Consider the following 12,729-nt stretch of genomic DNA (forward strand, 5'->3'; position numbering starts at 1 on the left):
GGAGGGAGATGAGGGATGGTAAATGACGGGAGGGAGGTGATGGATGGGGATGGAGGAGAAAGGAGGAGAGCAAGAGGGAGGAGGAACGGAGGGGAGTGGAAGGGAGGGGGAGGAAGGAGAGGGGGAGGAGGGTGCTGGGGGACTGGGGTAATCTGATAAAGGGATGCAATTGTTAGCACATCACTTCGTCTTTATATTTGTTGATGACAGTAAGGCACTGGACTGAAAAGAGAAGACTAGGATCGCTCGTGATACAAGCGGTTGATTTAATTATAGAATGTTTGTACCACTAGATAACGCAGCAAGACACACACAACACACACCACACCACAGTAACACCACTGACACCACACCACTGACCCTCATCTCTGACCAGTCACCACGACCTCATCTGCAAATTTGGTGAGAAGTTTCTGCACCATCCTCGACACCGGTTCCTACTACCACCCGAGATCCCTCGTCCGCGAATTGCTGTTCGACACCACAACAGCATCCAGCCCATACGAGCACGTACTGATCGCTATAAGAACAGCCCAGCCCCAACCATTGTAAAAATAATCAATAACTTGTAATCAACCAGTGTATTCACTCCCAGCCAACCGTACCATTTTGCACCTTGTTATTATATATCATATTTGTATCACATATGTTACTTGTATATTATTTGTCAATCAAGAGACCCATTCCCCAATTATGTAACTGTATATTTTAGGCCTTCCGGCTGCCATGCTCTTTCAATAAACCGTTGATTATTATTATTATTATTATTATTATTATTATTATTATTATTATTATTATTATTATTATCACACACACACACACTGCAGCTGAGACCTACCCAAAGTATACATCTTAACAAACAGACACGTATCACAACATTAGACATTTAATCTATTGCTGATCTGACTTTCTGCCTCATTTACACACAATTGCAGGATTTCAATTGTTCTTCTTTCTTTGACAACACAACATACATATATTGTTTCTCACTCTTTATGTGTGTAATTGTTTCCATTCTCTATTTATATTTTGTTCAATTTATTTATTTTTCGCCACCCACCTCCCCCTCCCCTCCTGACCTTGATGTGGGTCGGTGAGCTGTGCCTGGGTGGGCTAATTCCCATATTAAAAAAACAGCTATATCGCGCGTATCACTCGCTAATATGTCAAGGGTTCGAGTCCTGCTTGGCCTGTACTGACAGTGGATAGACCAACTGCCCAAAAGGCTAGTAAGGGGAGAAGTAGTGAAGTGATAAATAAAATAGTGTGTGTGTGTGTGTGTGTGTGTGTGTTCCTTATACATTTCCACAGTTTTGTAAATAAGAGATTTAAAATTTGGTAGGGATGTGCGGCTGGCCGGGTAACTCAGTGTCATATATAAACAAATCTTTAAAATTATAAGAAACCCAAACATTACTTCAGGCAAATAATCACACACTTAACACCACAACTAAAGTTATCAATAAACCTCATAACAATTTAAGTGCCTCTAAATTGTATGTCAACAAACGAAGATATATTAAAAACCGCTTATAAATAAATGAAAAATAAAGGCATTTTAAGTAAGCTAAAGTATATATCGGCTATATCAATAAACACCAAAACCAGCGTAGCAATATGTAAATAAATCCAATGGCACTTTCTATAACCCTTTAGTATACATGTCAGCTTAATGAAATATATACATTTGAGGGTGAGTAAGGTGAAGCTGCTGCTGTGACGGGAGGAGATGCACTGGTCATACACACTTACATAATGCAGATAAGCAGAGGCGGCTGAACCATATGAGGGTTGAGTCGCCATCTGATAAAACAACACAGACATAACTCCAGGTGATTCCAGGCCTCGACAACCCGCCCCCACTCCTCCCACCACCACTCACTTCTACTGAGGAGGATGGTGGATTGAAAATAAATATATGAGAGAGAGAGAGAGAGAGAGAGAGAGAGAGAGAGAGAGAGAGAGAGAGAGAGAGAGAGAGAGAGAGAGAGAGAGAGAGAGAGAGAGAGAGAGAGAGAGAGAGAGAGAGAAAGAAAGAAAGAAAAGAGAGAGAGAGAGAGAGAGAGAGAGAGAGAGAGAGAGAGAGTAACACATAATAGTACACAAACAGTACACGTTCCTGAGTTTCCAAGACATGTACTCAACCGGCATCAGATAAGCGGGTTAAGTAGCCTGACCTTCTGGTGGTCGCGTCCTGTATCCCCAAACACAGAATTTATTACACCATTAGGATCACGTGAAAATAAGGCAGTTTAAATTATTGAAGATGATTAAACAGCATAATGCTAACCTAACCTAAACTACCCTAACCTAACCTAACCTAACCTAACCTAACCTAACCTAACCTAACCTAACCAAACCTAACCTAATATCTCCACGTAGAATCAGGTGACATAAGCTGGGGGTGCCTAATCTTCACGTCATCCGGCCATTCAGACAAAATATAATTGCAACAGAATTTACAACGAAAGATTTATCGTTCATGCAAGGTTTATGGGTAGAGAGAGAGACACGCCCTCACACACCCCATACGACGCTGGACACAAACTCAAGTCTACGAGGTCTTGGGGTCAAAGAGAGGAAGTAATGGAGTGAGTATTTGGATGTAAGTGGTGTGTGTGTGTGTGTGTGTGTGTGTGTGTGTTTTGTCCTGACCTGAGATGTCTCGTGAACGTACAGTACATACACATGGAGGTGCTCATTCTACACGTGTTGGTATTCTTACTATTTGTGTTGACTATTTTAATCTTAACTAAGTTCTTTTTAGGACTATTTCTTTTTCTTTTTGCTTCACTTACCTACCAACGTCATCAAAAATTATTAATGTTAACAATACTACTATTACTACTACTACTACTAGTACCAAAATCCCACCTTACCACCACTAACTACCACCATCCGACACCACCACTCACCAACACCATCACTCTTGCACTAGCCACTGATAACACAAGGCTCTCATACACGGCGAATGAACTGTGCATGAATGACTCCTTGACTGTATTATAAATGACCCTACAATTCTTATATAACCATTCTGTACTACATCACTGAGCCAGTTAACTATTAGTCTTAATATATTGTATAAAGTGTTTTGTTAAAGTTAATTTTATCGATGATGTTTTTGGAATTAGTGAGGATCTTATGGTGAAATTTTATTGTGTTTATTGCCTGTTTGAATAAACCAGGAGCTAACACACACTACTACTACTTTGCTATCACTCGGAACTGAGTATGACGATCATCCAGCTATGATAGAAATGAGTTATTAAGGATGTCACCTTCGTTGGTGAACCCTGAGGTGACTAGAGAGGCCGATACGGGACCGGCAGGGTCGTTCACAGATGTTGCACATGTGGAGGACTACATCTAGTGAGGGAGGGGCGGTGGCAGCATATTTCCGGCGTTGGCGCTTGTCTGCCTCGGTTTGCATTCGGGCTAACTCGAAAATATTGACACCTTCTCGTGTGGTGCTCCTCCAAACGTTACGATGTGGAGTAATCGTCTCCCAAGCGAGAGGGTCAGTTTGACACTTTTCAGGTTTGTCTTAAGACTATCCTTATATCTTTTTGGTTGTCAGCCAGCCTTATGTTTACTATTCGTAAGGTGACTGTAAAGTCTACTGTCGTCCTTGAGGGTAACAAGGCCAGTCCAGCGTAGTTGTTCATGGATAATGGTAGCCTCGATGCTCCTACAGTTTGTGTCAGCGAGAATACTGGCATTTGTTCTCTTGTCTTCCCAGCGAACTCGGAGGATGGAACGTAGACTACGTTGGTGAAAGTTTTCAAGTGCCTTGAGGTGCCTGCTGTATGTGACCCATGTCTCGCTGCCATATAGCAGGGTGGGGAGGACCATTGCTCGATATACGTGTAACTTTGTAGTGCGCACTCACGCACGTACGCACCCACCCACTCACTCACTCATTCTTCTCAATAATTCCGGGAGCCCAGTGAAGCAACAACCGGGGGTCAGCTGGAGAGAGCAAAGCATCCCTGTTCATTAATTAGGGAAGACAAGAGGGGAGACCTGGGTAGGGTGGGGACGTGGGGAGGGTGTGGACGAGGGGGAAGGTTTCTGGGAGAGCCAGGGAGGGTGAGAAGGTACTGGGAGAGCCAGGGAGGGTGAGGAAGGTACTGGGAGAGCCAGGGAGGGTCGGGAAGGTACTGGGAGAGCCAGGGCGGGTGGGGAAGGATAAAGAGAGGAGTTGAGTGATTTTCCTGGTGTGGTGTAACATCTTCTGTGTGTGCCGGGGCTGTGTAACCTCCACCAGACCCACTTAGTACACAGTGGCCGGAGTGTAATGTGATACACGAGTTATATATAGTATTGTTGTTATTGACAATTTTATGCATGTTAAATAATTACTGTCATTACTAATGCTATATCGTATATGCAAACCACAAATATATTTCTGAATTATTACTATCTAGCAAAATTATCCAGGTTTGCTCGGGTTAAGTAAACAGTGTATATTCCTGACTGCCACAGTTTGCCCTTCCTGAAGCGGGTAACCACTTCAACCTAACCTAACCTAACCTAACCTAACCTAACCTAACCTGACCTGACCTAACCTTGACCTTCAACAGTTTACCCTCCCTGACACATGTAACCACTCCAGCAATCGCCGTGATGATATCTCAGTCGGGAAAGATTTTAGGTTCTGCTGGGAGCACCCGGAGGTCCGTCGTATATATGTAGAAAGTGTCATATCTCTAACTGCTTCTGTTTTGGAGCTTTGGCTGGAACAGACGACAGACAGACAGACAGACAGACAGACAGACAGACAGACAGACAGACAAACAGACAGACACGTCCTTTTATTATTATGGATGGATATTATACACATAAATCAACAGTATATCTCTGGATTTTCAGTACTTATACATGTAAGCTCTTAATGTATTCATTCTGTCAGCCAGAAGTATTGCACCATGCTGCCAATGACACCCAGTACCATGCATCAACCAGAGACAGACACGCTGACGTTACAGTGATGGTGTGTGTGTGTAGACTTAGGGAACAAGCATGTACAAAAGAGAGGAGGAGAGAGAAAGAGAGAGAGAGAGACTGCACTAACTTGGCAGGTGTAGAGGAGTTTCCAGACAAACGCCCAGGTGAGTCTCCTTATCCAGAAAAAAAAACACACACACACACACACACACACACACACACACACACACACACACACACACACACACACACACACACACACACACACACACACACACACACACACACACACACACACACACACACACACACACACACACACACACACACACACACACACACACACACACACACACACACACACACACACACACACACACACACACACACACACACACACACACACACACACACACACACACACACACACACACACACACACACACACACACACACACACACACACACACACACACACACACACACACACACACACACACACACACACACACACACACACACACACACACACACACACACACACACACACACACACACACACACACACACACACACACACACACACACACACACACACACACAGTCGTACTCAAGCCTCCGACATGAGAACAATAATCGAAAATATAAAGCCACTTGAATTAATTATAAAATAGTTTAACTCATGACAAGAAATCCACTCATGAGAACAACAGAAAATGCTACACAATTTCCCCATAGCATTACCACGAATATCTCCGTCAAAAGAAATATACTTGGTTCATCTATCCAGCCATTACTGCCTGTATCCTCCCTGTACCCACTCGTTACAAAATTACGCGTCCCATGTATCCACCCACTAGTCAGTATCTCCTCGGTACAAAAATAGTTATAAGCAAAATAATTCATTTTTCTCGCGACTCACAATAACGAAAATGTGCTGGAAATTAAAGTTTTGGGCAGTAAAAAGATATTCTTGTTTCTCTGGTGAGTCTGTCCTTGCACTCTCTTCCTTATTCTTTCCCTTACTCTCTCTGTCTCCCGTTTCCTTCCTCCCGCCTCTCTGATCTTCACTATCCCCTGTTTTATTATGCCCTTAATTCCCTTACGCCACTCTTACCCTCCTCGTATTTTCTTTCTTCCTTTTCCTCCCCTCTTCTCTTGGCAGTCAGGGAAGGAGTGATAAACCTGTCTGCTTCCTCCTCCTCCTCCTCCTCCTGCTTGCTCCTCTAGGTTGCCTCTCACTCCCCCCTCCCCAATACTACGACTTCCTCCTCCCTCCTCCTCCCTCCCCCAAGACACCTGCTCCCTTTATCTCCTAAGATCAATTTTCCTCCTCCTACACCACACTCCAGAGTCTCCCTTCACATAATCTCCGTCCGTAACCCCACACTCCACTGCCAACCCTCCTCATGATCCCTCACCCCTAAGACCTAACTCCCTCATTGGGTCCACTCTCCTACACCATATACTCATTAAACACCCCTCATCCATAAACCACCAACTCCCTAACTCCCCACACCCTCCAACATACAAGGGTGATCCCACTGCCGCAGGAGGAACAGCACCACCCTGCACACAGATACACATCAGGTGGATGTGGTGTCGTCCTGTATAGTCTGCCCTCCCCCCCCCTTACCTGGCTCCCTCAATGTACCTCCACACCACTAAACTATAAGGCTCTACACTATCATAAGGCTCCACACTATCTGTGTGTGTGTGTGTGTGTGTGTGTCTGGTCGTGAGACTTGTGTACCATGTTAGCCTCAACACAGACACGGAAAGGTTCTCAGAGGATTTATCTTAATGCCAATACCGGAGACGCGGCGACCTCTTAAGCCTTTATCTTAACATCTACAGCGGGACTAAAGACAAAATCCATTCCTCTGGTCTTACTGCTAATACTTGACACATACAGATACACAGTCGGTTATATTTGGATTTCAAATGTATATTTTTCCACATTAAAAAAATTTATATATATATATATATATATATATATATATATATATATATATATATATATATATATATATATATATATATATATATATATATATATATATATATATACATACATACATATACATATTTTTCTTTCTTTCATTGGGAACATACATGCATATATGTTATTTACATCCTTTCCATACACTGGGTTGTTGGTAGGCTACATATTTGTATATACTTTTTGATGTAGAAATTAAGTGATACAGTAATGTTTGTATATTTTTTCAAATTATAATTTATTGTTATGCTGTACTGTACGTTGTTCTAAAACCTGTGACAACCTCGTCGGCTATCTTTGGTCTATTGCCTTACTGTTTATTGCCGATGTATACCTGCATCGTAGGTAGTGTATACCTGCTCGGTCTATGCACACTGTACAGTATACCTACGTTGTTTACACACATGTTGACCTGTATACTTGCATTGTCTATACATAAGCAACACCAAATGTAAACTTGCATGACGATTTACTGAATACACATTATTATTTACATATCTTTACTCTATTTATGTGTTTTGGTAATTAATTTGTCTGAGACAATAATAATCAATTCGTAATCAAAATTTATTATTCCTTTTATAACATCTCGCCCCAAAAATACATATAAGTGAATTTAGGTTTATTTCCGCTACATTTTGATACTGACTTCATTATGTAAATTACTGTACCTGTACTGGCGGCTTACCTGCACCATACTTACCCTCGTTGAATATTCTCTACTGAATGTATTATGGCTGACTTTATATATATATATATATATATATATATATATATATATATATATATATATATATATATATATATATATATATATATATACACAGAATACATCTATCCTGTGTGACTCATCACTCAAAATATATATATTTTCAATATTCTGGGAATTCTTCACTTGACTGAGCTTTGGCTTATGTTGCGGGCGGTGAGGATAGGTGGTGGTGGGCGGGCGGGCAGAGTGGTGGTGGGCGGGCAGGAGGATGGATAGTGGTGGGCGGAAGGTTAGTGGTGGTGTTGGCGGGCAGATTAAGGGTGGGTGGTGGTGGTGTTGGTAGGTAGATCTAGAATGGTGGGAGTGGGCGGGGTAAGCGTGGGGTGGTGCTGGTGGTGAACGTAGGTGAGTGGATGGGTGGTGATGATGAGCGGGCGGAGGGTGGGTCATGGTGGGCGAGTTAGGTAGATAGTGGGTATGGCGAAAGACGGGAAGAAAGGGTAGTTGTGGGTGAGACTGGTGGTGGTGGGCGGGAGGAAGGGTGAGGGCAGGCGGGCGGTAGTGACAGAGACGGTGTGGGCGGGCGCTGGCCTTAGAAAATGTGTGGGTGAGAGGGTGGAGACAGAAATTACATGGGCGGGAAGACGGTGAGGGGATTTATGTAGACGGGCGAGCTACAGCGAGGGAGGGAGGGAGGGAGGGATTTGGCTACGGTCAAGGGCACCCCTTCATAAAGTCCGTGCCAGCCTAGGAAGAGATTAGTGTTCGTGCCATACTTGATCGCCATGGCAGGCAGAAGGCGAGCGACGGTTAGCTTGCCATTGTCTACATTTACCTATCATTTTAGGGTGCAGGATTCAGAACGCCAAGCGCTGTGAGTGCTCGTACTGGCGCTGTTATGATACAAAACAATTTGCCATTTGAGCTGTGCAAAATTTCTGTCTCGCTTCACAACAAAATCAATAAAGTTACTAAGAAACGAAATTCCTATCATCAAGTCATATAGTTCATTTCACAAACGGGTAGAAAAATATTCCACGTCTACAACCATCAACATGTCTGGTGTACTGACTAAGGATACCACAGTGAGCGCCGGCCGCCATAATATGAACTACCGCCCTTCAGGCACCTTATTTGAATATCATATTTACTGTACAGCCTCTGACCTCTCAACATGACTTAAAGTTCACTATTTATCATCTATTACTATTATTATTATTATCTACCACTCTATTATTATCTTTCACTTGTAAAGTCCAATACATTATTATTAGTATTATTTAGCGGTCAAGTATAAAGTTTCAGTTCTCATTTGTAACAGTAAATTTGATCTTTCATTCGTAAATTTTAAACAATATTAGTTGCACTGAGTTTCTGTGACCTCTCGATTTAACCCCTCGAGTACGATGAATTACTCCTTGGGTGCACTGTCACTCCACCTAATGAAATACCCGAAAGTCATCGTTAAACACATTAAGTTCTCGTACTCAAGTGGGTTAAGTCCTCGTACCCAGTGGGTTAAGTTCTCGTACTCAAGAGGTTAAGTCCTCGTAGTCAAGGAGGTTAAGTCCTCGTACTCAAGGGATTAAGTCATTGTACACCTCGGCCTACAGCAGCAACACCTCGGCCTACCAGCAGCAACACCTCGACCTACAGCAGCAACACCTCGGCCTTCAGTAGCAACACCTCGGCCTCAGTAGCAACACCTCGATCTACCAGCAGTAACACCTCGGCCTACAGCAGCAACACCTCGGCCTACAGTAGCAACACCTCGGCCTACCAGCAGCAACACCTCGGCCTACCAGCAGCAACACCTCGGCCTACCAGCAGCAACACCTCGAAGCCTACCAGCAGCAACACCTCCGGCCTACCAGCAGCAACACCTCGGCCTACCAGCAACACCTCGATCTACAACAGTAACACCTCGATCTACAAGCAGTAACACCTCGGCCTACAGCAGCAACACCTCCGACTACAAGTAGCAACACCGCTCGACCTACAGCAGCAGCAACACCTCGACCTTCAGTAGCAACACCTCGATCTACCAGCAGCAACACCTCGACCTACAACAGCAACACCTCGACCTACAACAGCAACACTTCGACCTACCAGCAACAACACCTCGACCTACAACAGCAACACCTCACGACCTACAATAGCAACACCTCGACCTACAGCAGCAACACCTCGACCTACAGCAGCAACACCTCGACCTACCAGCAGCACCTCGACCTACAGCAGCAACACCTCGACCTACCAGCAACAACACCTCGACCTACAGCAGCAACACCTCGGCCTAGTGCAACACACCTCGGCCTACAGTAGCAACACCTCGGCCTACAGTAGCAACACCTCGGCCTACAGTAGCAACACCCGCCTGCAGCAAACACACACCTCGGCCTACCAGCAGCAACACCTCGGCCTACAGTAGCAACACCACGACCTACAACAGCAACACCTCGATCTACCAGCAGTAACACCGGCCTACAGCAGCAACACTGTCCTCATAGCAGCAACACCTCGGCCTACAGTAGCAACACATCGGCCTACAGTAGCAACACCTCGGCCTACCAGCAGCAACACCACGACCTACAACAGCAACACCTGACCTGCAGTAGCACCACCCGATCTACCAGCAGTAACAACTCGGCCTACAGCAGCAACACCTCGGCATATAGCAACACTCGGCCTACAGGCAAAACACTCGGTCTACCAGCAGCAACACCACGACCTACAACAGCAACACCGACCCACAGTAGCAACACACCTCGGCCTACCAGCAGCAACACCTCGACCTACACCAGCAACACCTCGACCTCCTGTCGCAACACTCGACCTACAGCAGCAACACCGACCACAACACAACACTCGACCTACACCAGCAACACCTCGACCTACAGCAGCAACACTCGACCTACAGCAGCAACACCTCGACCTACCAGCAGCAACACCTCGACCTACCAACAGCAACACCTCGGCCTACCAGCAGCAACACCTCGACCTACTCGCAGCAACACCTCGACCTACAGCAGCAACACCTCGACCTACAGCAGCAACACCTCGGCCTACAGCAGCAACACCACAAGCTACCAGCAGCAACACCTCGGCCTACCAGCAGCAACACCTCGGCTACCAGCAACACCTCGGCCTACCAGCAGCAACACACCTCGGCCTACCAGCAGCAACACCTCGATCTACAAGCAGTAACACCTCGACCTACAAGCAGTAACACCTCGGCCTACAGCAGCAACACCTCTCGGCCTACAGTAGCAACATCGACCTACAGCAGCAACACCTCGGCCTTCAGTAGCAACACCTCGATCTACCAGCAGCAACACCTCGACCTACAACAGCAACACCTCGACCTACAACAGCAACACTTCGACCTACCAGCAGCAACACCTCGACCTACAACAGCAACACCTCGACCTCCAGCAGCAACACCTCGACCTACAGCAACACCTCGACCTCCTGTCGCAACACCTCGACCTACCAGCAGCAACACCTCGACCTACCAGCAACACCTCGGCCTCCAGCAGCAACACCTCGACCTCTCGCAACACCTCGGCCTACAGCAGCAACACCTCGACCTACCAACAGCAACACCTCGGCCTACCAGCAGCAACACCGACCTCCTCTCCCCAACCTCGACCTACAGCAGCAAAACCTCGACCTACAAAACCTCTCGACCTACAGCGCCAACACTTCGATCTACGGCAGCAACACCTTGGCCTACCAGCAGCAACACCTCTTCCTACAGCAGTAACACCACAACCTACAGCAGCAACACCTCAACCTACAGCAGCAACATCTCGACCTGCAGCAGCAACATCTCCACCTACCAGCAGCAACACCTCGACCTACCAGCAGCAACACCTCTTCCCTACAGCAGCAAACACCTCTTCCTACAGCAGCAACACCACAACCTCACAGCAGCAACACCTCCAACCAGCAGCAACATCTCGACCTACGGCAGCAACACCTCCACCTACCAGCAGCAACACACTCGACCTACAGCAGCAACACCTCTTTACCACAGCAGCAACACCTCTTCCTACAGCAGCAACACCTCAACCTACAGCAGCAACACCTCGACCTACCAGCAGCAACACCTCGGCCTACCAGCAACACCTCGACCTACCAGCAGCAACACCTTGACCTACAGCAGCAACACCTCGACACCGCAGCAACACTTCGACCTACCAGCAGCAACACTTCGACCTACAGCAGCAACACCTCGACCTACCAGCAGCAACACCTCTTCTACAGTAGCAACACCTCGACCTACAGCAGCAACACCTCGACCTACCAGCAACACCTCGACCTACCAGCAGCAGCACACTCGACCTACCAGCAGCAACACTTGACCAGAGCACACCTCCCGCAGCAACACCTCGACCTACAGCAGCAACACCTCGACCTACAGCAGCAACACCTCGACCTACCAACAGCAGCACCTCGACCTACCAGCAACACCTCGACCTACAATAGCAAACACCTCGACCTACAGCAGCAACACAATATATTGCTACAACAGCAGGCAATTCTGGGTCATCAGTAGGACTGTGTCGGGGTTCTAACTTTACACAATATCTCATATTAACATAAACACAGACCAAGAAAACTTAAACTGTTACATATACACTTGCATAAGACACTCACACATACACACACAACATGAAGTTTGTAGTGGTTTTACTCAGCTCAGTACCCACCTTCATGACCGGACTAATGAATGGTTGTTTTGTATGAAGGAATCTTTTTTAAGAGTGGTTTAACTTAGCCAAATGTTAATTCTTGGACATCCCTGATATAGAGTCAAGTTTCTGACCAAATGTCCAGGGTCACGTGTCTGCGGCTACACTTGCTTATACTGTTCACATGTTCCTCAGCTGCCTCGTCTGATTGCACCATTTTTAAAGACTTAAGTAATTACTAAGCAATACTTTTACAAACGTCTCCACAAACACGCCCTCATCTCTCCTCTGTCAAGGTTGCTTGGAGGACGGCCCTATCCTGCCACACCCACTGGAGCCCCCCTCACCCCTCCGAAGAAGAGGTTGGC

At 46.0% G+C, this 12,729-nt stretch overlaps 1 protein-coding gene across 1 annotated transcript in view; it reads left to right on the plus strand.

The window, feature by feature from the left end:
* Positions 1 to 12,225, plus strand: part of LOC121857972 (flocculation protein FLO11-like) — a 31,344-nt gene extending 19,119 nt beyond the window's left edge. The window contains exons 2-5 of the mRNA XM_042354211.1: positions 9,278 to 9,580; positions 10,117 to 10,695; positions 10,997 to 11,426; positions 11,598 to 12,225. Of these exons, the coding sequence (XP_042210145.1) occupies positions 9,278 to 9,580; positions 10,117 to 10,695; positions 10,997 to 11,426; positions 11,598 to 12,225 (1,940 nt within the window). The remainder of the gene's footprint in view (positions 1 to 9,277; positions 9,581 to 10,116; positions 10,696 to 10,996; positions 11,427 to 11,597) is intronic.
* The last annotated feature ends 504 nt before the right edge of the window (positions 12,226 to 12,729 follow it).

The sequence above is a fragment of the Homarus americanus genome, unplaced genomic scaffold (genome assembly GCF_018991925.1).
Source record: "Homarus americanus isolate GMGI-L3 unplaced genomic scaffold, GMGI_Hamer_2.0 scaffold15487, whole genome shotgun sequence".
NCBI classification, from domain to species: domain Eukaryota; kingdom Metazoa; phylum Arthropoda; class Malacostraca; order Decapoda; family Nephropidae; genus Homarus; species Homarus americanus.